Here is a 26,431-nt window from a genome sequence, read left to right on the forward strand (position 1 = left end):
ACTCTGTGGACTAATGAGATAAAAGTTGAACTTTTTGGAAGGTGTGTGTCCCATTACATCTGGTGTAAAAGTAACACAGCATTTCAGAAAAGGAACATCATACCAACAGTAAAATATGGTGGTGGTAGTGTGATGGTCTGGGGCTGTTTTGCTGCTTCAGGACCTGGAAGACTTGCTGTGGTAAATGGAACCATGAATTGTGCTGTTTACTAAAAAATCCTGAAGGAGAATGTCCGGCCATCTGTTCGTGACCTCAAGCTGAAGCGCACTTGGGTTCTGCAGCAGGACAATGATCCAAAATACACCAGCAAGTCCACCTCTGAATGGCTTAAGAAAAACAAAATGAAGACTTTGGAGTGGCCTAGTCAAAGTCCTGACCTGATTGAGATGTTGTGGCATGACTTTAAAAAAGCGATTAAGGCTCGAAAACCCTCCAATGTGGCTGAATTACAACAATTCTGCAAAGATGAGTGGGCCAGAATTCCTCCACAGTGCTGTAAAAGACTCATTGCCAGTTATCGCAAAATTGCAGTTGTTGCTGCTAAGGGTGGCCCAACCAGTTATTAGGTTTAGGGGGCAATCACTTTTTCACACAGGGCCATGTAGGTTTGGATTTTTTTTCCCCTTAATAATAAAAACCTTCATTTAAAAACTGCATTTTGTGTTTACTTGTGTTATCTTTGTCTAATATTTCAATTTGTTTGATGATCTGAAACATTTCAGTGTGACATGCAAAAAAATAAGAAATCAGGAAGGGGGCAAACACTTTTTCACACCACTGTATACTAGGGGTGTTTACAGGAAAGAAGTGTTAATAGTAAATTATACCTCACATCTACTAAACTCACAATTTGAAAACTTCCCATTCGAATGACATTTAACATTTTTAAGAAGTCATTTATCTCGAGTGCCATTTCTTCTTTTAAACCCTGATGTATTTGTTCTGTATTGTGTTATTCATATTAGATTGATTGCATACATCTGTGAAACCCACTGGATGCTTTGTGGAATTTGTGTATACAGTATATATATATTACTTTTATTGTTGTTTCAGTGAGGCCAAAGGAAAATTTCCACCATATGTCAACAAAAAAGGAGATTCTGATTCTGAAATAAAAGCTAACAAAATCTCCCAATCTGTTCAAACTGTTAGACATTGCTCAGGAACTTTGATCAGCTAAAAAAAGATCCCAAAGCAAGAGTTTTACTTTTTAAATGTGTAAATACAAATTAATTCTCGTTAAACCCTACTGATCCCAGTTATACAGTAGGTTGTGTGAGACTAGTCTGTGCCATGAGCACCTGAGGCATGTGTCCTGAACACCTGAGGCCTGTGTCCCAAGCATATTGGATTTAGAGAGTTGTTTTATTACAGCAAGAGGAGACCACTGCAAATGACAAAGATGCAAAGTTTAACAGGATTAATTCATACACACACACAGATAATAACAGCTTATAATTTTTCTTTTTTGCAATGCTGTCATACAGTAAGTGCAAACCACAATTTCTGCATACTGTCTATCATAAGATAAAGCTAATAACTCCTGACTGTCAGTTGTCAAAGGATCCCATAAAAACATACGCAATGAACAAACTGAGAGCACATATCATTCCACACAGTCCTGACCTTCGTTCTGAGAATGGTTTATCAGGGGATTTAATATTTCCTTAGCTGGCCTTGATTAAAAAATGACAGTGGCTTCAGAACTATCTTCATAACTTGCCCACATATATAAATCTTGCACCAAGGTCTATGCTTCATGCATCTCTGTCTCACCCTTCCACTTCCCCATCTATACCCTCGTAGCAGCTCATATTACAGATTACATACATATTTCATTCTTCTATCCCATTCCTTAGAATCTAATGAACTTACTTAATTATTTAACATCATATATTCTTTTAATATTCTTCCATCTGTCCATGTTCACACCTGTTAATCAGAGGGCAGACTCAAAAATAATACTTCATAATTAAGGTAATTATGAACACTGTGTGATCAACGAAGCTGAGGGATTAAAGTTGTAGCCAAGCCAAATGGTCTTGTGGAAAACTGGCATTGCATTGTTGTGAAATCCAGAGACCCCAGTTTCTAATCCAGAATGAAATCAGATGTTACATCAGACATGAGTGTAAATTCCACTAGGGCCAATATAAAATCAGATGTGAAGACAAAAGCTGTGCTTTCTTTTTTATGCAAAATGACTTTCATGAAATTTATCACAAATAGGTACGAGGTTCCTCCGTGTGCTCCAGTTTTCTCCCATTGTCCAGAGACAAACTGGTAGGTGAATTGGCTTCTGGGAAAATTGGCCCTACTGTGAGCATGAGTGTGTTTGTGTCTGTGTGTGTCTTGTGATGGACTGGTGTCCCATCCAGGGAGTATCCTGCCTTGCACCCATTGCTTGCTGGAATAGGCTGCAGCTACCCCCTGTGACCCAGTGTTGGATAAAGAGGTTAGCCCCTTTCTCAGTGCAGTGTTAATGTAATCCCAAAACCTTTGTGTAAAGACGTGTCTTCTGTCCTGATAAGAGAATCTCATCCAGCTGTTTTTTGAAAGGTTTATCATTTTCAACAACTTGGTTGGTCGCTTGTTGCACTTTCCCACTGCCCAATGTAGTTACATCATGAAGGGCCATATTGTTTCCATAAGTAAAAAAGTAACAGACGTTTTTTTCAGCAGACCACAAGTAGATGAGCTTTAATAACTTTTTACTCTACATACAGTACAAGTAAGTCAAAGATGTAATACCATGTGCTCTACTGAGGTAATAGGTAGAGTGGCTTTGACTGAATGTGACTGAATGAACTGTCCTTCCTTCTATTTTCTAATACAGACACACTGGACACTACAGTCCATTAACACTGCACTGAGAGAGAGAGAGGGGTTAATACAGACACACTGGACACTATAGTCCATTAACACTCCACTGAGAGAGAGGGGTTAATACGGACACACTGACTGGACACTACAGTCCATTAACACTGCCCTGAGAGAGAGGGGTTAATACAGACACACTGGACACTATAGTACATTAACACTGCACTGAGAGAGGGGTTAATACACACACTGGACAGTACAGTACAAACCTAGAAAGTCACATTTTCTATGATAGCATGCAAAATCCTAGATACCAAGATAAAGAGGTTAGGTCACATTTTCATTCAGTACAAAAGCCTTTTTACTGTGGTACTCAAATTCCACCCACATTTTCATAGATATCATATAAAGTGCAGTTTCTGCAATTGTACTGAAAGGTAATTAAAGGCCAATGTAAAACAGTAAGATTTTCCTACAGAAAAAAGGGTCAATTGAGTTACTGGAAAATACAATTGATTTTTGTATGTCTACAATTCACCTGATGCAATATGATTTTTAGACCGAACATCACAAATGGTTGTTAATTAAAAACAAGTAAGCTTCTTTTCTTAAATGTCACCTCTTCCTTGTTGGTACAAGTACTGTATAGTTCTGCTAGACAGTAGCAGCTTTGCGATTTTATAAATAGGGATACAGCAAAAACAATGCATTTGTTTCCACAGGTATAACATAAGGAACTTATTCATTATTTTAGTAATAGTAAATGTCATACATGAGAATTCAGGAAAGGTTAGAAGTGAGTACTTTAACTGGCAATGCAATGGTACAGAATATATTGTCAGTACAGTATACTTCATGCAATTACATTATTTTTCTTTTAAACTCCTGTCTACTGCCTGCAGAGCATTAAAACATTAATTTCATTTGGGCTAGCTGTTTGTCTTTTTCTTAAACATGGGTTTTGGCAGATAACAAATAAAGTCCATGTGTTGTATTTGAAATTTTGCTATCTTTTCATGAGTAAATCACTTTGCCTTTCCTTCCATGCAATTATTGTAAAAGGATGTCATTGATATTAGGTGGAATTAGCAGATTCCACTGTGCTGTGGGCAAAGGAGGTTGGGGAGTAAATTCTTGTAACCTTAAAGGGAGCACAGTGGTGTCCCTTCACAGCTCCAAGGCCCTGAGCTTGAATCTTGCTTTGCCTTTGTGGACTTTGCACATTGTTCTCACATTTTTGTGTGTGTGTGTGTGTGTGTGTGTGTGTGTGTGTGTGTGTGTGTGTGTGTGTGTGTGTGTGTGTGTGTGTGTGTGTGTGTGTGTGTGTGTGTGTGTGTGTGTGTGTGTGTGTTTGTGGTGTTCAGGTTCCTCCCAAAGTCCAAAGACATCCTGTCCAGGTTAACTGGCTTTTCTGTGTAGTCGAAATTTTCTTCGAGTGAATGTGGGGGTGTACAGTATATGCCCTGCAATGAACTGCTGTCCTATCTTTGGAGTTTGTAACGTGTTCTGCTTGCCTGCTATGTAAATCTGTGGCTTGTCACAACCCTTTAAAGACGAAGCACTAACTGCAAGAAAGGAGAGATGGGTTCATCCCATGGAAACATTTGAGAAGCTGGCCTCTGCATGCAGAATATGATTGGTACAGTGGACAGCCAATCTGGAAAAAAGGTGGGCCAGTTACTTTACATAGCAGGAAGTAAATATTTAATATCAGCCCCTGGAACACTGACTCACTCTTTAATTAGCTTCATTCTCTTGGTTGACCTGTCCATAAGAAGAGAGACGCCTGGAGTTCGCTCACCATGAAAATCACGGGCGCGTTCCTGCTGCTGGTGTTGTACAATGCACTAGTTGCACGAGCTAGTGTGGTTGAGAACTTCAGGGAATGCAAACACTTCTTATACAAGGGCACACCACCTTTGGGGATTCTGGGAGACCAATTGAAGAAGATATGCCAGCGATATGCCAGCGAGCCCCGCTACGTGACCCTGTACGATCCTGCTAAGCACATCCCTGTGTACTCCGCCTACACCTTCAAGAAATCGGATGGGGAGAAGCGCGTGGATTACCCCTGGATGTATGAGCCTCAGGTACGACTATTTATCCATTTCTCTCTTATTTTTTCCAGCAGCTGCCTATAGTAGACCAGTCTTAGAATGCTGTTAGCAGCCCCAATATAATCTTATCCACTCATTGCTGAAAAATAATACAACATTATAATAGTTGAGTCGTTTAAATAACAAGCTATGACAGTGTCTGTTTGTTTTACTTGTAATATCACTACATGTGCTGGAGTGAAGCAGAGGTCTGAGTTCATTAGTCGAAGCCAATAGCAGGTGAGGGAAACACAGGCAAACAGTGCAGAGTCAGGGTTCAGTGCAGTAAAGTTCCAGTCCAGATCAACACTGTAGCAAAGCACAGGGAAAATCCTAAGACAAGGTTGAAACAAGCATGCAAAATTCATTAGCAGTAAACGGTAAAACAAGCACAGGGAAAATCTAAAGGCAAGGCTGAGACAGAGCTAGGACAGGAATCCAAAGAGTAAAGCAAAGCCTTGGAACTCAGCTGACACTCAGGGCAAAACTCTATAGCAGAATCCCAAATAAAGCGCAGGCTGATCTTAAATAGCCTGCTCCACCTGAGACGGGTATGATCATAATTAGGGCACAGGTGGAACAGGCTTCCTGTCTGATCTGTCTGATCTGTCTGATCGCGTAAACATGGAGACTCCACCAACTGCCGTGTTCATGCTAGTTCATTCTGTGGCGCTCCAGCAGGGGCGAACATCACAAACTGCTTTTGATAAACCAATCTTCTTATGCATTTATAATTAAAAATATCTATGTTACTCTTTTACCAATTAACCCATGTGGAAATTAATATTATTTTCTGATAGGGTTTTACAAAATTAGTTTTTAGACATACTGTATGTGGAAACCCTAACAGTCCCTCAATTGTCTTCACACCCCGTTAGAGAGGAAACTTTCTCCCTTGTTCCATCTTCCAAAACAAGCCCCTCCCCCACAAGAAGTGTCACTGAACTGCTTTTATTCTCTTTTAGTTGGCAACATCAAAGGGGAGTGGGAACATGGAGCCGTTCCCGCGCAGCAACATGCACCAAAACTTCGAGGACACGCAGGCCGTGCTGCAAGACTATGCTGACGTGGTGCTGTACGAGAGAGGCCACCTCAACCCCGACCAGCACCAGTCAGAGCCCAACGACAAAGCCGCCACCTACACCCTCACGAACGTCGTGCCGCAGGTGAGAGAGTTCAACATCGGGCCGTGGTTCCAGCATGAGGACAGAATCCGTCGGCGACTCAACAACTACTGCAGGGGCCAAGCGTATGTCATCACCGGGGTAACCACCTCGGGGAACATGATTCGGCGAGATAACATCGACAGAGTAGCCATCCCAGAGTACATGTGGACAGCCTACTGCTGTACCGACTACGACAGAAACGCCCCCTTCTATGTGAGGTATAAATTCCCCTCCTTTGCTGCCTATGGCCTCAACGACAGGGTGAATAATCATGTGGTAGAACTGCCCATAAAAAGGCTAGAAACCTTCCTGAAAAACAAGATGGATGTTGATAAAGATTTCCAGCTGTTTTACAGAGATTGCGTTCCATAAATTTGTAAGAGGTCACACTGCTGTATTTGATAAAGAGTTCTTCCAATATCAGTTACAAAATTTAACTCCTGAACCACTTTTTAACAGTAATCATTGGCTGTCTTGATTAAACCTGAATCTCGTTCAAAGATTTATGAAATATTAGCCCATATCAATTTTCTCTTGACATACTGTACACTCATGTACTTGGCACATTATTAAAGCTGTGGTATACAACAAGAGTGTAGTGGTAGTAAAATAACTAAAAAACTGTTCCAGAAGGAAAAAATAAGTACAGTAGGAGAAATCCCAAAGTATTAATTAATTCTTCTAAGTATGCTACACCACAGATACAGATTTAAAACTTAAATATAATAAGTAAAAGATCAGGATAACAATTTTCTTGTGCAATTTTCTTGTCTGTCATGTTTCTCATATTCATCATGTAACTCATTTGGTTTCGGTAGTGAATGATGAAGTGTAACTCTCCTTTAATAAAAATCACATCCAACAAACTAAATGTACTGTTTTATTACCATAACCTTTACTGAAGCAATGCTGCTGTTGTGTGAATCTTTATCTTGGTTCTATGCTTAGTATTCCCTAGAGAACTACACTTAAAGACTCATCCAGCACTGTAAATAATACAAGTATGCAAATCTTGAATCAAACTGAAATATTCTTACTCCCTAATACTAAAGAAGAAGTCCAACTTCTTTTAATGAACGACCAATGTATGGTTTGAAGTGTCCTAGTGAAAATATGCAGACATTGCAGCTGCAATAATCTACGCACAGCTGGGAGGTTGAAAAGCACTTCATTGATGCGTGATCTTGTGCAAAGAGTTAGATATGCAAATGGTTTCTTAATAACTATCTCTGATGTTCCATTGCGGTTTCCAACCTTTGCTTTAAAACCTGAGTGGAATAATAAAGACCCAGATCTTACTATAGAGTTTCACAGGGAAGTAATTAACTGAAGTTCTGGGAAGGATAACAACGGCAAGTCAACTATTTTTGTTCCTAGCCATAATCAATACAGAAATTAATTTTATATTGAACACAAACACCTGCCTTAGCATTTTGTCTCAGGCATCCTTCCTCCACCCAGTCTGCCCGTATCCTCAATCTTCCCAGTACTTTCTCATTTTTCTTAAAAGTGTCTGATCCTCTGTAATAAAGCTGAACCCCTGATGAAGCTTCTGTCTCATCATCATGACTTTCACCGGTTCTCTGGGTCTGGGGATTCTGCAGTAGCAGGTCCAACGGACTTCTCATCTTCTCCAGGGTCTTCAAGACAGTAGTGCCACATGCACAGGGATGTGGGGGAAGGGGGCAGTTAAATGACTGACTAAAAGTGTGATGTTACTGGGCAAGGGTCCCCAAAAACACAACGCCTGCTCACCTCCCCCTTCCCCCAGATGTCTAAGCAGTCTAAACAGACTGGCAGCAAATCTTCCCCAACAAGATCACATAACTTTAGGAAGTGAGCTGCTGTGCTCATTCTAAGGGTAAGACAGCCCCCAAAAGTGCTCTTTGCCTCTACTCCCCTCCAAATAATGTGTTGTGACAATGGCAATCCCACAATGCCACAAAATCTTGTCTGACATCTTCACATCAATAAAAGTCAAGCACCTGGCTTAGAAAAAAGGTAAAGCCTAGCCTGACCTCATCATTAGCTCACTTTTATGTTTCTGGCAAGGTCTAGTATACCTTCATCAGTGAAGATAAAGAGTGGTGCGGGAGGGAACACACATCTCACCCCCCTCTTCAGTGCTTCCTCCACCTGGGCGACACACTGCAGCCCCCCTGCACACAGATCAGGGGGATTAGAGAGACACTTCTGAGCCAGCTGAGTTCAGGAGGGACTTCAGGAAGCCCTGATTGTGCCGATCCAGAGTGGAATCATCATACCAGCAGTGCCCTGAAATCTATAATGAGCAAACAGTCAGGACCTCAGCTTCATGTCTTGTATGAAGAAAGATGCACCCGACAGTACAGTGCCGCCAGTCTCCGTTCTGGGGCTTTGGACTGGAAGTGGACTGGCCATATGTCAACAGTGCTCACAGGAACAAAAGCCACGGTGGGTGACTCTGAGTCACTGTGCTCTTTGCTCTGTGTCAGTGATTGAGTGCGCAGTGCTGTTTGACTCTGAGTCACTGTACTCTCTGCTCTGTGTCAGTGATTGAGTGCGCAGTGCTGTTTGACTCTGAGACACTGTACTCTCTGCTCTGTGTCAGTGATTGAGTGCGCAGTACTATTTGAGTCTGTCACTGTGCTCTCTGCTCAGTGTCAGTGACTCTCCACTGTTCTCTTGCAGAGAATAACTAACCTCATCAGCTGCAGCACCTTGGAAGTGTGCTCATCCTGCAGGAAGAGATTGCAGATCCTGGCAAGTTTAAGATTCACCAGTAAAGGGGCTGTAATCTAACTTTAATTTTATTGCACAGATATAAAATTTACACTGCTATAAAATTTACACTGTTCAGTATAATTTGCACAAAAAAAACAAACCCATACTGTTGCTCATCTTTCCTTGATTCTTGCATATGTGGCCATAGTCTACCACCACACTGATCGCTCTTTGATGCGTTTGCCTCCCATCGGGTGCCCCATCGATGCCCCGGGTGTGGGGAGACTTTCCCCCACCTGGGCCCCTTCAAGAAGCAACAGTATGGGCACAGCGGGCAGCAGGAAATTCTTGCTCCCCTGCAGCGTGATGGTCTGCTTGAGAACACACAGCAGAGACGCGCACCCACAGCTGCGCCCACTGTGCCAAGAGCTCCAGCCACCTGGCCACGTCAAGGAGCCCCAGGAGATGCATGGTGGGAAGACACCCCTTCGTCGCCCTGAAGGCGGGTGCCATTACAACCAGCTGGACAGCCTCAGCCGCCACACCAAGGCCCATGTAAGGGTGGCACCTACGCGCTGCCAGGACTCTGCAGGCACACCAACAGGTACACAAGGCTTGTTTGGGCTCTGTAATCGTCGATGTGTGCATATAGTTGATAATAAGCCTTGTGGCTCAGATAGACACATCATGGTGTGGGTGGATATCACGTCTACATTGATGGATTTTATACACCTCTTTCCTGAAGAAATGAAAATAAAGAAGGAAGTAAGGACCAGATCCAAGATTTACTATCACTCAAAACTAAACAAAATGGAATTGTTACTTATTACCAACAAATCATACATTAGCAGAGTCTTTTGCCCTTGTTCCCTTAGGAAAAGGTAACATACTGTAAGTTTCTATAAAAGGTTTCTTGTTCCCAGATCTATTTTGATGAATTTTCTTCACATCATGTCTGAAGCTTTCCCAGCCTTCAAAGTCCACAGTAAAAACTTTTAAGCTGTACAACAAATACCAACATCCATCCATTTTCTAACTGTTTCACCCAATTTCCCAGCAAGCAATGGGCACAAGGAAGGGTACACCCCGGACGGGACGTCAGTCCATCACATGGCAGACACAGACCAGTATGTCTTTACTGGGGGGAACCCTCATGAACATGGGAAGAAACATACAAACTCCATGCAGATAGCACCTTGCATATTGAATTGAACCCAAAGCCCCAGTGCCGTGAGTCAGCAATGCTAATCGCTGTGCCTCCTGTGTAATAATATATTATTCTATAATATATAAACTCCACACAGATAACACCCCAGTCCAGAATTGAACCTGGGGCACTAGCACTGCAAGGCATCCATGCTAACCACTGTGCCACCAGACCACAATGAGTAGGCTTATACTAATACTTATTTCATAATACCCCTAGATGGTGATTAGCAGCATTTTTAGTTTAACAATATTCAGGATTCCAGCTCATGTAATGCGTTCTGAAATCAAATAATCTCTTTTCAAGGATGCAAAACTAAAGCACCATGGTTATCCAACTGCACTGTGGGTAATCTGAGCAAAGACAACGTCAGCATCTGTTTTTCTGTCTTTCCCGCTAGCTCCTCAGTGGTGGCTGCTCTTCAGCTTCTTGGGTGTCAGCAGAAGGCTGTCCGTCTGTTGGAATTCAGCTGCGATGTCGTTGAAGACTCTTCCTCTAGTCTCTGGGACCCGAGCAAGTGTGAAGAAGAAGGCGATGAGAGCAAAGACCATGAAGACCAAGTAGGTGTAAGGCCCAGCTATGCCCTGAAGAGACCAGAGCACAGAATCACCTGCTGAAATCCACTGAAACAGCAGATTGAGCTCCTATCATCTCATTGCAGATGTCTGGGCCAGTGAGAGCCTGGTTTTGTAACTCACTCCTCCCATATGCTGACTCTTTCAAGTGCTTTGCCATGTCAACATTTTGGGCTTGCAGAAACATGCTCTAGACACCTCAGAATGTGAAAAGGCAGTGTCAGCAGTGATCAGTTTAGCCAGTGTCCTGTTTCTGAGTAATCATAATTCAGAGTTAGTAATGAAATTTACAGAGAACTGATATGTCAGCTGTCTTTGTCTTTCAGCTTTGTACATAGGAAGCCAAAATTACTTTTCCTTTTTATCTAAGTCTACTACTTTTTGATTCTCTGGATGTCTGCTCACATTTATGTACATATCATCCAATTTCAAAAGGTTTAGTCAAATTCTAATAACTACAAAATGCGCTGACAGATACAAAGTGGTTGCATGGTTAATACTTTGATGTCAGCTTTGTTTAATAAATACTAGTAAGAAAGAAAAAAGGTTTACTCTCTTTTGTAAACTATCCTGTTGCTCTTAATTTCCACAATGTAATTTAGTGCAGGCTAAAGATCAACTTTGCCACAGCCCCCCTCACATAAGAGGAATAAACTAGGGAGGCAGCTGCAAGGGTGAAGTTGGAGTGGAAGGACTAAACTAAGCACTATGATTAAATTATTACATTGTGGAAATTAAAAGCAACAAGATGGGCCAAATAGCTTCCTCTCATTTCTAACCTTTCTGATAGCATGAGTGTTGACAGCACAAAGGACTGAGCTACACAAGAAAAACTGATTCTGCAGGATCTTCCCATTTACAAAAAAAAAATAGTTTAAAGTATCTCTAAGGTGCTATCAACCAGAGCTGACCAGGGGGTCTTCTTTCGTCTCTGACTTTTCTGGGGTTATATTCTTATACCTATACATTTAGGATCAGTAACTCAGGCAGAGCCATCCTATTATCTTTTAAAACGCAAATAAATGGCCCAGGTAAAGGCAGCAGAGGATAAATTAAAAGGTGTTTACCATTAGGGGTGGAAATATGAAAGCCAAAAGACACTTGGAGCCCCAGTTAAGAATGCTGCTGAAAGACATGGCCACAGGTCTTGCTGACTGGTTGAACAATTCGGCGCCGATGAACCAACTGATTGGACCGGGTCCAGATTCATATGCTGCGATTAGACCAAACACCAGGAGAGCATGCAGGTGGGCCATCTGAGGAAAAATGTTCTAGGAGAAGCAGGGATAGCTGTTAATTGTCAGTCCCATTTCTTGTATGAATTTCATGCATCTCTGCTGCTGGGATTTCTGTTTTACATAATTCATCCATCCAGTCATCCATTCATTCTCAATTCAGGGTGGGGGGAGCTGGAGCCTATCCCAAAAAGCAACAGGGACAAGGCCAGATAGCAGCCATATCACCCTGCAACTCACAACTGGCAACCCACTGAAGCTAAGCAGGTGTGAGCCTGGTCAGTACCTGGATGGGAGACCTCCTGGGAAAAACTAAGGTTGCTGCTGGAAGAGGTGTTAGTGGGGCCAGCAGGGGATGCTCACCCTGTGGTCCATGTGGGTCCTAATGCCCCAGTATAGTGATGGGGACACTATACTGTAAACAGGCGCCGTCCTTCGGATGAGACGTAAAACCGAGGTCCTGACTCTCTGTGGTCATTAAAAATCCCAGGGCGCTTCTCGAAAAGAGTAGGGGTGTAACCCCGGTGTCCTGGCCAAATTTCCAATTGGCCCTTACCAATCATGGCCTCCTAATAATCCCCTTCTATGAATTGGCTACATTACTCTGCTCTCCTCCCCACTGATAGCTGATGTGTGGTGAGCGTTCTGGCGCACTATGGCTGCCGTCGCATCATCCAGGTGGATGCTGCACATTGGTGGTGGTGGAGGGGAGTCCCCATTACCTGTAAAGCGCTTTGAGTGGAGTGTCCAGAAAAGCGCTATATAAGTGTAAGCAATTATTATTATTATTATTATTATCCTGCACAGGACGCCAGTCCATCACAGGACACACACAGACACAGACATGCACACACTCACACCAGGGTTAATCTTCCCAGAAGCTCATTAACCTACCAGTATGCTTTTGGACTGTGGGACAAAACTGGAGCACATGGAGGAACCCACACAAAACACAGAGAACATAAAAACTCCACACAGATAGTACCCCAGGAAATGAATCCAGAGCCCCAGCGCTGTAAGGTAGCAATACTTTACTAATCACTGCGCCACTGTGCCGCTTATGTTATACAGGAATGAAACCATATAAAATCATGAATGATGAACTGATTGCAGGACAAGTCTGCTGGTGGACTAAAGCCTTCAGGATCACCCCTGGAGTGTCATTGATCCCCAACCCTGATGCATGTAAGAACCCTTCAAAATTCAAGAGACACCGCTCAGTGTTGATTCATGAAAATGGGAAAATGTTTTCCCATGAGCTCAGTGCTCCTTTCAGAAGGTTGGAAACCCCTCCCATCGTAAAACATATCGGGGGTTTCCCCCTTCCACCCCAGGAACAAAGACTGGAAAACAGGCTTGGCTCATCCACGTGAGCCACATCCTCATCTCATCTAATAGAAAACAACCTCAGCACGTCAGCTAGACACATTGAAGACAAAGAGCACAGACCCCTGCAGGACCTAAGGTCTGGAGTCCTCAAGTCAATTCGGGAGTGGGGTACATTAAAATTCTCCATGATTTAACTGAAGAACATGCAAGACTCACCAGAAGAGCACTTGAGATGCTCATCAGGAGGTTACACACTCCTAAAGCCAGGAACCCCACAAGTAAGAGCTTTCTGCGCCCCGCTGTCTCCACCAAGAAAAACTAGGAAATACAAACACAGGAGGGGGTCAATGGATCTCATGGCACAGACAAGAGGGAGCTTACTTCATCCACAACATGGTGCAGCCCCACTTGGGTAGCACGGGGCTGCCGTTCTGTGCTGTGTGAGCGAAGGGGGAACTCTAGGAGGACAGGTTGTCCGGGCCCAGGGAGGAATTCAGCCGGGACACCTGGGTTAACACCCATGAATGCTCTTTGTTCATCTGATGCATTGAAAAAACAATAACTGAATAAAAACATTTTTCAGCTGTTTGACGCCATCTTGGCAAATATGATTTTGTATCATTGTATGAGATCAAGCTGTGTGAGTCGTTGTTCCCAAAGAGTAAGGCATATACTATAAATAGTATAATAACATCCCTCAATCTTCTAACTCAGAGTCACAGGTGCAAGGTAGGATACACCCTGGACAGTACACCAGTTCATTGCAGGGCTCATAAAGTCACAGACACATGCATAGTCACTTGATTTTCCCATACACAAAGTAACCTACCTGTATACCTTCAGGAAGAACATACAAACTCCATGCAGACAGCACCCCCAGTCTAGAATTGAACCCAGGACCCCAGCACTGCAAAGCAGCAATGACAACCACTGTGCCACCCCTATGAGTAACTTCTCTAGAAAAATAATAGTATCTGAAACAATATATAGGCCATACAATGTAAATATATGTACTATAACTGGACCGTATTATTATTATAATATAACACTATGCTATAGCACAGTCTTGAACTCACCGAAACAATAGAGAAAAGCACATTGACAGATCCAACCCCGAGAGTCAGATACTCAGCCTCTTCAAACCCCACCCTTAAAAATACATCCGTTGAGTAATTGATCATCTGAAAAAAACAGAAATGTGATAGTTAAGAAATAAAATGTAATCTGTTTCAGCTGCAGAATTCCATTTTGGTAGCATGTTGCCTCCTGGTTTAAAACACTATCTATCCCCAACCTCCAGCTCTGATATGAATTAAGTTAGGAAATAGTTGGACTCGAACAATGCAGCCTCCGACTACCCTCATTAAAAAAGGAAAAGGTAGGGGGCAGAGAAGAGAGAGGAGGTAGGGGGATTATTATATGTGTTAACAGATATAAAATACTGTGTGCTAATCCAGACAATGTTTCCTAAAGTGTTAGAATGAGTGATAAAAGTGATTTTGCACGACTTTCTGAGTGACTGCTCCACTGTGTTGTACATGAAATCAATTGAAAATTGTTTGCTATGTTTAAGGATCATAGGAGTCTTTTCTACTTTTGGTAACTGGGTTTACTCAGTTGATTGACCAAGAAGACCAGGGTATTATTAGGTAATGAGAAGTAATGATAACTTTTCACCGTCTCAAAAAGTACAAAAGAAACATTGATTCGTACATGTAAATAAAGAGGTATTTATATCCTTTATACAGTACCACCTTAGAATTTTTCCTCTGGCACACCTGATATGTTTTGTTTAGAATCACGCCTATTTCTTGCATAAAGTAGTCAGTGTTAGCCAGGGTTTTGTAATACACTTCAGAACAGAAAAGGGTGGGATTTTTTTAAGCAGGTGAGACCAGAGCCAGAACAAAAAAAGAAGGATTGAATGAAGCCCTTTGGTGAAAATGTCTTGGCGCGGGCAGAGAAGACTCACCGCGTTGAAGCCAGAGAAATTCGCTCCGAGGCAGATGACAGTCAGGATCATGATGGGTTCCCGGTAGCTCTGCTTCTGAACAAACTCTCTGACCGTGATGCACTTTGGGCTGAAGGAGGACTCCTGCTTCATCTCCATCATCTCAGCGCGGATGTCACCAGAGTTCCCTCGTAACCTGCGCAGAGCTAAAAGCAAAGCCATCGCACATATCATATCAGAACAGATCATAGCATATCATATAGGGCAGCACAGTGGTTAGCATTCCTGCTACACCCTGAGTTCACCCTGGGGTGCTGTCTGCATGGAGTTTGGATGTTCTCCCTATGTTTGCTTGGGTTTCCTCCAAGTGGTCTGGTTTCTTCCCACAATCCAAAGACATACATGTAGGTTATTTGACTTCTGGGAAAAATTGGCTCTTGTTGAGTGTGTGTATGTCTTTGTATGCCTTGCAATGGACTAGCATCCCATCCAGGCTGTATGCTGGCTTTCGCCCATTCCTTTCCAGGATAGGCTCCAGCCCCCCGCAATTGGATAAGGATGTTAGAAAACGGCTGTGCAATAAGGGGAAAAAGCCAAACCAGTGTGTATGTGTGCTATCCCAGTGCAGCTGTGAGCATTGGGCAGAGAGGAGCGAGTGGTACTTTTGAGTGGATAGGCAAATGAGGTAGAGTATCTCTCTCCCTTCCTCTAGGGGACCAGGGATTCAACTTTTTGAGTCCAGTTTAAAACAATCAATCAAATCTGTTATTCTGTAAGGGGATAAGCAAACTGGTTGCCTGGAGAAAATCCACTTGGACACAAGGAGAACATGCACACTCCAACCAGATGGGTTCCCAAAGGCAGAGGGTTCCAGGAGGCGCCATCACATTAAAGGCTCCTGTGTTCCATCTGTACATTGACACAGCCCTACCTGTCTCTGCCTCCACCTCCTCTCCCAGGTTGATGAGGAGGTACCGTGGGCTTTCCGGACAGAAGGCCAGGGTGAAGTACTGCATGGCGGCAGGGACCAGGGAGAGCTGCAGCATCAGCCCCCACAAGCTCTCCGATCCCATCACTACATTAAGGCTCATCACCTGCAGCCCAAGCACAGAGACCCCGCTGCAAACCAGTCCCGTCCAAGTGCTGTTTGTGTGTGCAACTGGAACCCATTAACCAATTAACAGCAAGTGTGACTCAATCCAAACTAATAGTCATTAGTGCCTGTGATCCTTTTTATAATCTGCCACTCCTCAAAGGGGCCCATGTACTGGGATCTGGCCAATTTGCATTATTACAAATAACAAGGAGAATCCACACAACATGCAAAAATGAGCTTCACCTGTACACACTAAGTAAAAGGTGTCATTTAGAGAGTAAAGGCATAATTTACATGTTGTCACTATGTGGGAACAGCATGGAAATTGCTGACAGCTCATGACCACAACAGCATTAGCACAGAGAAGGCAGAAAAGCTACACATCTCTGCTCTGTCTCATTCTTATTCATTGCACTTGAAGAAACAAGAACTATTTTCCATAGGCCATAGCAAAACTCTCCCAACAGTTTCTCAAGGTGAGACAAGATGGGTAATACTCATTGGCTTGAAAATCACTCATGCAGCTCCCCTCTATAAAAAGAGCAACAAGACGAAACCATGTATTTGGAGGGTAGAGAAGTAACTGGGGTGTATCACTAGATGGCGCTGTGTGTTAACGATGGTAAAATGAAAAGATTACCACCTCTGTTTCTCATAAAAACAATAAATGTGACAAGCACAAAGGTCCCATCTTTTTTTGTTTCCCACCTGCTTTCATGAATGGCTGTGACACACAGTAAATAGTATATTTGGCACCTATAACACTATGTGTGTGGGGAGGATATTTGGTGAGGACATTTGCTTTCATTCACGTGTTATTTATAAATGCATCATTCAAACATGAGGGAAACCCGGTGATGTTGTGGTTAGCATTGCCTCACAGCACTGGGGCCTGGGTTCTTCCCTGTGTTTGTATGGATGTCCTCCAGATGTCCCTGTTTCCTTCTAATGTCCAAAGACATGCAGGGAGATTAATTGTAGGCAGGTTAATGGTATGCTTCAGAGAAAATGTATCCCTGGTATAAGTGTGACTGTATCTGCCCTGTAATGGTGTCCTTTCTAGGGCGTAACCCGCCTTGTACCCATTGCTTGCTGGGATGGATTTTGGTTCCCTTGCAACACTGAATTGGATGAAGAAGTTAGAAAATGGATGGATGAAACAGTAGATTAAGACAAGATGGCAGCTCTTATCTGGACTACATTTCCCAGAAAGCTGTTGGGTGGGGGGGAGTGGGGGAAGCAAGCTGCTTAGTCACCTGACCACTTGCTGGATGATGATTGTTCAGGTGACAGTTTAAAAACCAGACATCAGAGACTACCCTGGTTGGTCTGATCTGACAAGAACTCTGTGTGCACTTTCACCAAAGGGAGAAGGAATAACCAATTGGTGGAGCTGTAAGCATCGTGAAGAATCTCAGAGAGAGAGGCTGAGTTAACTTTGTGAAGAGCATCAGAGAGAGACACTAGGCAGCCTAGCAGCCCAGTATGTTAATTAAGTTCTTGAAGAATGAGCTAGGTTTTTGTTTAGCTTGTTTTAGCTTGAAACAAGCAAGTTACTAGCGCAGTATCTTGAAAAAGAAACAAATAAGAAAAACAAAAACGATCTCATTGACTTTCACAGGCAGCCCTGATGACCTTCAAGAGAGAAAGTAAAACATCCAAGCTGAGAAAGCAAAGATTCCCCTGTGCCCTCTGCACTCACCATTCCCAGGAGAATTCCTGTCGTGAAGGAGATTTGGTTGAGGGTGGAGAATGCGCCGCGGAGAGCTGTAGGGGAGATTTCTTGGATGTAGAGTGGGTTCAGACTCATGGCCAGGCCACAAAACATCCCAAAAATCAACCGGCCCAAGATGAGCGCTTCAAACCACATGCAGAACTGGGCAATGCTCATCAGCAGGGAGGCTGCTATGGACAAGGCGTTGGCGATCAGAATGGAGTTCCTCCTGCAGACAGAGTGTGAACTGATGAGCTAGAATAGTGTGCAGTACTTCAGCAGCTTGTGAACTGCACAGTGATACCTCAGGAAACAAACAAATGTCCCCCATTTTACCATTTCGATGGGTTCCTCACCGGCCAAAGGAGTCGGCCAGCCACTTGACCCCGACTGCCCCCAGAACAGCCCCAAAATCCTTCCCGCTGACCGAGAGGGACCAGAGAAACGCGAGTCTCGTCTCTGAGATTGACGTGTTGTAATGAGACTGCCAGGAAGAGTTAAAGACCTTTATAATGACCTGACAGGAAAAAAAAACAGACAGTAAGGGGCAGATGATTAGTTTTACACTTAATAAAAAGAAAGGCATACAGTTTCAAGAAAACATCTGTGAATACCCCTAGGTCGAGCCATGTTTGTACATTTTTTACCCAAAACCTAAAGTGTGTAACACTAAGACAAGTTTTTGTCAATCAGCAGACTAGTTCAAATGAAGCAGGATACCTGCTACATGAGGGACAGGTCATATCCTGAAAGTAACGTAGAGAGTCGCTACACCAGCCCAGGACTCTCACGTCTGTCATACCAATTTGCATGATACTTTCAGACTGTAATGACTACATAAAGAAAAAATAACATTGTGTGCATCTGCAGGGAGAAACTGTAGTGAGTGGTAGTTTGCCAGGCTCATGAGTTCATATCCATCCATCCATCCATCCAATTTATAACCTGCTTATCCAGTAAGGCGGTGGGGGAGCAGGATACACCCTGTCTGATACACACAAGTACCAGGGATACGTTTTTTCCAGGATTAACCTACCAGTGTATCTTTCAACTGTGGGAAGAAACCTGAGCACCTGGAGGAAATCCATATAAAGTCAGGAGAACATACAATCTCCACACAGATAGCGCCCCGGGTCCAGAATTGAACCCAGGCCCCCAGTGCTACAAAGCAGCAATGCTCACCACTGCACCATCATCCTTCAAATCCATAATGTGAAATTACTGTTGTATCCTTTTAGAAGGTGTTCTCCTCAGAGTATTCCAATAAATGTTAAGCGGTATAAAAAACATCATTGGAAATGTTCTCACTTGATTTATTTGGCTCATATAAAGGTTTCTTTGATCTGTGTATTTGTAGGCCAGTCTGTGGTAAGACGACCACAGCAATGAGGTGGAATTGCTGTCTTCTGTCAGCCTTGAGAAGTGACAGAGTTGTAGTGTTATTCACACTGATGCTATTTTTCCATTGACTGACCTGAAGGAAGACCTTGTATCGGGAGGAAATGTGGTTTCTGCTAATTGTTGCAGTGGTCAAGCCTGTCGGTAGGGTGGTGGGAGTGTGTCCTTTAACACAAGAGTAGCTTTGGTGTAGATTGAGCTGGTGTACTGTAGATCACCTTACTGATCCAGGTGAAGGAGTTCTCTCGCTTACCCTTTCAGGAGCATTGATGTTTCCTGTATGATATCCTATCTGCAGGGAGCCCAGCACAGCGGACAATATGGAGGTCAGGAGGAGGCCAGTTAGTGGGCTCTAGAAGTAAAAAAAAACTTCAGATTTTCATTTCAGAATTCATCCCACTGAGCCCCATTAAACCTGAAAGACAAGGTTGACCACTGCCATACTGGACCCAAGGACCACCCTGGTTTTTCTTTTGGAAATATGGAAAAATTTAAATTTTAATCACACTGCTATGACTGGATTCCATTCTTGTTGGCTCCTTAAATTTGAAAACTTTGCCAAAGCTCACATTGGGCACCTTCAAAACTGAAAAGGTCTGAGACAAACTGGGATTCTATTCCCACCGAATTCTGCGTGGGCCACTGAGATTACTTTTTATTTCTTCTTTTGGTCTAAAAGTTTTTAGTTTAGCTGCCTGATGTGGTAAATAGGCACTGAACAAGTTAGTTAACAGCTAGCTTAAAGAAGAGCTAGGCTTTAGTTTGGTGTTTTTGGTTGTGGTATTTTGATTTTTCCATCACTATAAATAATGAGCACTGTTTTTTTTAAGCTAACAGTTGTTTGCTGGTATATGTTGTCCTGATAGATTTCATAAAGACACAGTCCCAGAGGGGCATCACACTAAGTATTTGAACGATAACTTTGATTTGAATATTAGAATACTTAATTCAGATTCACCCTAGTAAAAATGTATAAAGAAAGTCATGAGTAAACAACGGATAAAGAAGCATTTAGCAGAAGGAAGAAATCACTTTATAATGCCTTCATGTATAAAAGTTGAACAATGGCAATGCTTACACTTTCTGACTCCATTTTAGCCAACTTCTAATTCTCTGCCCTGTTGAAAACAAAAGAGAAATTAATACGTTATTACTAATATATTTACCATGTTCCGTGTGTTTTTAATTATACTAAAGAAAAAAAACATATACATATGTACAAACAAAATGTTAGAACATTCTGTTGAGTGTATCACACCTACCTCACACAACATTACTATATCATTTTTTCACCACTTCATCCAGTTCCGGGTCGTGTGGGAACTAGAGCCTATTGCAACAAGCAACGGTGTAAGGCAGGATAGACCCTGGACAAAATGCCAGTCCACTGCAAAGAGCAGACACACAGGCACAAACACACACTCACACAAGGGCCAATTTTCCCAGGAGCCAATTACCCTGCCAGCATCTCTTTGGACTGTGGCAGGAATCTGGAGCACCTGGAGAAAACCAGACTAACACGTGGGGAACATACAAACTCCCCACAGATAGCACCCCAAGAATGTTAATGGCTGTGCCACCTTGACATTCTAATATTATATGATACTTTCTAAATAATTTAAAACTAAAATTAAGTAGAAAAAACTGTTAACAATTTCTTAATTGCTTAATTTTTTTGTAAGAAAAGTAGCGATTGTCTTAATGTCATTATTCTTACCCCCTATCTGAAGAATATAACCAGTGCCAAAGGAGAATCCTACCTTAGTTCCTGACTGATGCAGGATGGAAAACAGGATTACAGAAATGAAATGGAATTTAGCTTTGAACTGACAAGCATTAGCTGGCATGATAAAGGTATGAAAAACTACAGTATATTTGCATTTTGGACGAGGGGTGGCTTTTCCAAAGGCTGATTTAGAATTACTCAGAAACTAATAAAATGTTGTACATATTAAATGTTTTCTCAGGAGATTTGATGTCTATCCCAGACTTTCCCCCCAGATCTTTAATGCTAAATGTAGATGTTTCTGATAGGTTTTGATTTTATTTTTAGGTCACTCAACTGACTTTTTGTCACTTCTTCCAATACTGCTATTCAAAATCACTTTATTTTCCAACAGAATTCTACATGATGTTTATTTTACCACCTTGTTAGGTTCATCTGTTTTCCTCCACTTATACTGTATAGGAAAGAAGGTGACTGAAACGGTTTGAGAGTCCTCTATTGTGGATTGTGCCAGCTGTTTAATAAGTATTAACCTGTGGATGTAGCTCCACACCTGCTCAGTAGGAGGCACTGTTCTGCAGTGAGAGGATACAGTATTCACTCAGGATCTTGTAACCTACAACAGGCAACCAGCAATGAGGAGTAGTAGGTGTAAGACCAACAGTAGCTGAATAATTGGGTCATGTTGTGCTCCTTGTGTGTCTCACAAAATTCCAAGTTCTCTCTCTGAGACTTTTCACACTTCCAAAATTAAACATTCAGTTTCTTGTTCTAAACTTCCACAGTTCCTAAAGAAAAGTATCACTTCTTGACTTTGGGAGTCAGACACTTTGAAACGTAGACACACAATGAAAAGAATTAGTGTGTCACGAGAAGCTGAAAAAATCTGATATTGCAGTCTTTGTCATCTTGCATGGCAATTTCTTCAAATTTAAAGGCAATTAAAAAAAATTGTCTTCTGTCTAAATGTTTCTGGATAACATTATTATGAGAAAAGAGAATTAATAGCCCTTAAAACAAAACAGATTAAGTATGAAAACATAATGACTTAGGTCATCATTATCTGAAACTGAAATAGTTTGTTTACATGAAGTTGGTGACTCATGTCTTGGCAAGCTACCAGATGATATCATTGCAGAGTGACTTCACCTGGTGTGATTCCACATACTATATTGTAATTATAATGAAGATGTGTGTGCAAGAATCCATGTCTTGTAGCAAATGTTTTGAATCTGAAATTTTCTCAACTTGCTTTAGACTCAAGAACATGTATCCCAGAATTTAATAAAAGAAATATTCCAGTTTCCCTAATGAATGCTAAGACATGCTGTGATTTTATTTTCAGGTCTTTAACATTATCAGTTAAGAATATTAATGTAATGTAATGAATGCAAAAATGTGCAATGTGATTAATACATAAGAGGTTCTAATGCATTCAGATCTAACATTAAAATAGCATTTATCATCACTTGTCTTTGCAAACTTCCGTTTAAATACTAAGCTGCAATACAAATAACAACACTTCATATTCTGTATAGGAAAATAAAAATGTATGCAAATACTTACACAAGGATGCCCTTGTTTGGAATCTTAACGAAGGTTTCAGAGAGAAATCAGGGGCCAGAGAGCACTGTCTGCGTTTGGAGATGAGATCCACTGTTTGTCTTTCAACAGTGTTTGATAGTGTCTGTTTGAGCATTTATGGCTTTTATATGGGCTGACAGATGTGTGCCAGACTCTGGTTCTTTTTTCATATTACGTAGATTCAAGAAAAGAACAAAAAACAGGTTTACTTCATGTATTTGCATGCTGGGTTCACAGCATTCAAATGTTTTCACACAAGACTCATCCGAGTCACCTCACACATTCTGATGATCTGACATCACCTTGCTGGAAGAACTGGGGGAACTGGGGTTCATGAAAACAGCAATCCAGGAAGAGCTGTTAACCAGTCCCACCTGGTTTACAGAGACCTTTCTCTTATTTTTTTTGTCTTAAAGGGCAAGGATTGTAATTTTTAAATGTTGATTTTTATTCCTTGAAGATAGATATACAGTATATAGAAAGTGAAAATTTAAATGATGATTATGAAATCTGAAAGAAATGATTACGATGATGATAAGTGACTGTTTTGTCACATCATCACATTTCAAAACAGCACTTTTTCCAGACGAGGATCCCTGGAAGCATCAGACACAAGCCAGGATCCTCCCTGGGTGGAATGCCAGTCCATACAGTAGCAGGACACAATTGCAAATGAAAATTGAGAGTTCAACTGGATACAAACCCTAAATGAACATCGGATGTGTTTTCATTTTGTCCCTTATTGATGCTGCTTTGCCTACTTCCTATGAAAAATCAAGGAATTAATTTGGACACTATAGCTGATAACAATAATGATCAAATAAGAATGGAATTTTATTTAAGAGAGCTTGTCGAGAACCTCAAAGCATTGCGATACCCGCAAAACTTGTCTTTCTTTGGAAAGGCAGGCTTTCACACATCAGGACAGTTTTCCTTAGGTAAAATACTGGTGAGCTTTCCAAATAAATTGAAATCTGCTCAGAAAAGCTCTGAACTGGAAAAAAGGGTAAGAACTAGAATTAACCAGAAGATTGCTAGTCTGTTTGTCAAAAAGGAATTCTGTATCAGTAGCCAAATTGCAAATAATAACAGAATGGCCTGTTGTTTTGCTCACAGGGTCAAACATTGTTTGTCTGTTCCAAAAGAACTTCCATTTTTGACAAGGTTATGTGCAATTTACAGTATGGTCATGAATAGTAAAATATGCCTTTGTACAGCTACTGGTCTCGTGACAAGTTGGAGAAAATAAAGTAACTGTGCCGAGAGGTAAATTAAAACAGTTGAAAAGAAATGAAGTCTATTTTATGCTTTGTGGCGTGACAGGGGTTCTATATTTAAAGGCGTGTGAAGTTGTTGCATCCGATTCAACTACAAAGTTAAACTTCGTGTATTCTTCTAGCAAAATGTCTGCTCCCATTTTTCATTCTTTTCTGTTTTAACTATCAGATTTTTACCTCTTTTTACCCTTCACGTCCCAAACACTAATAACCTGGTGGTTTTCTGAGCTACAAATAAGAATAAAAATAAGGTGCTCTTATGAAATCACATGACTTGAGCATAGTATTTTTTTTTCCGGAAATAAAGCTTCTCAATCAGTATACAGTACATCACACATCTCATCACTTTCAATAACCTCTTTCCCAATTCATGGTTGCAGGGAGCCAGAGACTATCCTTAAAAATGCTGGACACAAGTGGGATGGCAGGACACCTGTCCATCACAGTGCATAAACAGAGACACACACACATATCACTCTGCAACTCACAGCTGGCAGCCCACTGAAGCTAAGCAGGTGTGAGCCTGGTCAGTACCTGGATGAGAGACCTCCTGGGAAAAACTAAGGTTGCTGCTGGAAGAGGTGTTAGTGGGGCCAACAGGGGGCGCTCGCCCTGTGGTCCATGTGGGTCCTAATACCAGTGACCGGGACAACAGAAAGTGTAACCCTGGTGTCCTGGCCAAAATTCCCCTTGGCCCTTACCAATCATGGTCTCCTAATAATCCCCATCTGTGAATTGGCTTCATTACTCTGCTCTCCTCCCCATCTGTGAATTGGCTTCATTACTCTGCTCTCCTCCCCACTGATAGCTGATGTGTGGTAAGCATTCTGGCGCACTATGGCTGCCGTCGCATCATCCAGGTGAGGCTGCACATTGGTGGTGGTGGAGGGGAGTCCCCATTACCAGTAAAGCGCTTTGAGTGGAGTGTCCAGAAAAGCGCTATATAAGTGTAAGCAATGATTAATTGTTATTATTTCCCAGAAGTGGTAACTAACCAGCAAGTTTTTGGACTGTGGGAGGAAACCCACGCTAACATGGGGAGAACATACTAACTCCAAGCAGATGGCCCTGGTTATCTGGTTTAACCACTGTTACTGTGGTTGTGTATCTAATCTAAAACAATACAAAGCAAGTGAATTTCTACATTAACACTTGCGAGTTTTAGCTGCAAATAGCCCTGTGAACATTAAAGGACACTCAATAAAGTTCTGTGGTATGTGATATGCTGTGAACATATTGTAACGCTACGGGGTTCAGGCAGGCGCTCTTGCCACATCAGGTCAGCCCCGCACCAGCGGGGGCTCGAACCCAGGACTCTGGCATCACTCAACAGGGACCCAGCTTGGTGAGCTAAAGAGAGATCTCCCCACAGCCCAGTGGCTGTGGTCCTGCTATTACAGGGAAGGGCGGTGATGTCACTGCTCTGGTAAGCCGGCTCTTACACAGTGCCTGTCGACCGTATGCGTTACAATATTAAACATCCTGGAAGATTACTTTCACTAACCCTAAAAACAAAAAGACAATTTAACTTTCAAAAGGACCAAGTGCAATAATGACATTATTCCTCTGAAAACTGAGAATGCTTCTAATGTGAATAAAATTTAATAAAGCCTTCTATTAACATCTCGACATACTGTATCAAAAACTAGTACAGATGTGATAAAGATCAAGGAATATGTAACGCCCTAATATCACTTATTTCCTGAACTGAGTGCCTTAACCACAGAGCTGTAGCTTTTGTAAATAAGGCACTATATTTTACCTGAGCTATAAATACAGAAGAGGGATCTGCTCAGCCTATACCAAGATATAAAGCTTCTGCATTTTAATGGTACTTCATCTGAATTGTTACTGGTAGTATGCTTTCACACCAGCTCTCCACTCTTAAATTCTCTATTATGTCCTTCACAAACTGGTACCTTCATTTGTTACCACTAATACAGTAATAACTTTAGAAAATCTTTTAGAGCCTGTCAGGGCTGACGTGTCAGAGGAGAACAGGATACAGCTATCAGACAGTGTACCTTTCCTAACACCGAAAATATACTCTTTTTTTATATGAGGACATCCCATAATGACATGGATCATCCTTTCATTTAAAGACAAAGTGACATCTTTCAGGATGCTAAAGTAAGAGTTACTAAAAGACTTCAAAATGTTCTTAACTTCTATTTTGTAATATTAGGAATCTGCATTTTCTACAACAAAAATGATGGGGTAACATTAACGCAACAAATCTTTGTGAGTTGTCTGGAGTCTCCTTCACAAAGCTGTGGTAAAGTAATTAAAGAATCCAATGAAGATTTTTAACAATTTTTGCCACTTATGAGTCATCAAAGACTAATGTAAAAATAGCTTCAGATCTTAAGCAATCCAAGTTAGAGTGACTTGATTTTGAAACATTCACCACAACAAATTCAAGGAATAATGTGATTATATGTCACATGTTTTCTGGAATTTCAATTTATTTATGACCAATACAACTTTGCTCTGTGCAAATAACAGTATAACATATCTAGACGTTTTAAAATTAGGCTCATTATCCAATCCTTA

At 41.8% G+C, this 26,431-nt stretch overlaps 2 protein-coding genes across 2 annotated transcripts; one reads left to right on the top strand and one right to left on the bottom strand.

Annotated features, from left to right (window-relative positions):
• Nucleotides 1–4,546: 4,546 nt before the first annotated feature.
• On the top strand, nucleotides 4,547–6,954 carry LOC148672660 (endonuclease domain-containing 1 protein-like). Its single transcript, XM_088628493.1, has 2 exons — nucleotides 4,547–4,911; nucleotides 5,883–6,954. Exons 1-2 carry the CDS (start codon nucleotides 4,624–4,626, stop codon nucleotides 6,453–6,455), a joined length of 861 nt encoding a protein of 286 aa, XP_088484619.1. The 5' UTR covers nucleotides 4,547–4,623; the 3' UTR covers nucleotides 6,456–6,954.
• Nucleotides 6,955–8,854: 1,900 nt separating this feature from the next.
• slc2a1c (solute carrier family 2 member 1c) lies at nucleotides 8,855–22,732 on the bottom strand. The gene is made up of 11 exons (XM_088628494.1): nucleotides 22,584–22,732; nucleotides 20,370–20,409; nucleotides 19,545–19,643; nucleotides 18,250–18,410; nucleotides 17,882–18,122; nucleotides 16,015–16,177; nucleotides 15,105–15,289; nucleotides 14,209–14,313; nucleotides 13,349–13,450; nucleotides 11,636–11,839; nucleotides 8,855–10,577 (listed from the first exon to the last, which is right to left on the bottom strand). Exons 2-11 carry the CDS (start codon nucleotides 20,382–20,384, stop codon nucleotides 10,398–10,400), a joined length of 1,455 nt encoding a protein of 484 aa, XP_088484620.1. The 5' UTR covers nucleotides 20,385–20,409; nucleotides 22,584–22,732; the 3' UTR covers nucleotides 8,855–10,397.
• Between the last annotated feature and the right edge of the window lie 3,699 nt (nucleotides 22,733–26,431).

Source organism: Lepisosteus platostomus, chromosome 4, assembly GCF_059453375.1.
Source record: "Lepisosteus platostomus isolate fLepPlt1 chromosome 4, fLepPlt1.hap1, whole genome shotgun sequence".
Taxonomy (NCBI): domain Eukaryota; kingdom Metazoa; phylum Chordata; class Actinopteri; order Semionotiformes; family Lepisosteidae; genus Lepisosteus; species Lepisosteus platostomus.

Coding starts and splice junctions, on each gene's coding strand:
- LOC148672660 (XM_088628493.1), top strand. CDS start 4,624: ATGAAAATCACGGGCGCGTTCCTGCTGCTGGTGTTGTACAATGCACTA. Junction 4,912..5,882: donor CCTGGATGTATGAGCCTCAG/GTACGACTATTT, acceptor ATTCTCTTTTAG/TTGGCAACATCAAAGGGGAG.
- slc2a1c (XM_088628494.1), bottom strand. Junction 11,840..13,348: donor GCATCTCAAGTGCTCTTCTG/GTGAGTCTTGCA, acceptor TGCTTCTCCTAG/AACATTTTTCCTCAGATGGC. Junction 10,578..11,635: donor TCATATTTCCACCCCTAATG/GTAAACACCTTT, acceptor TGGTCTCTTCAG/GGCATAGCTGGGCCTTACAC.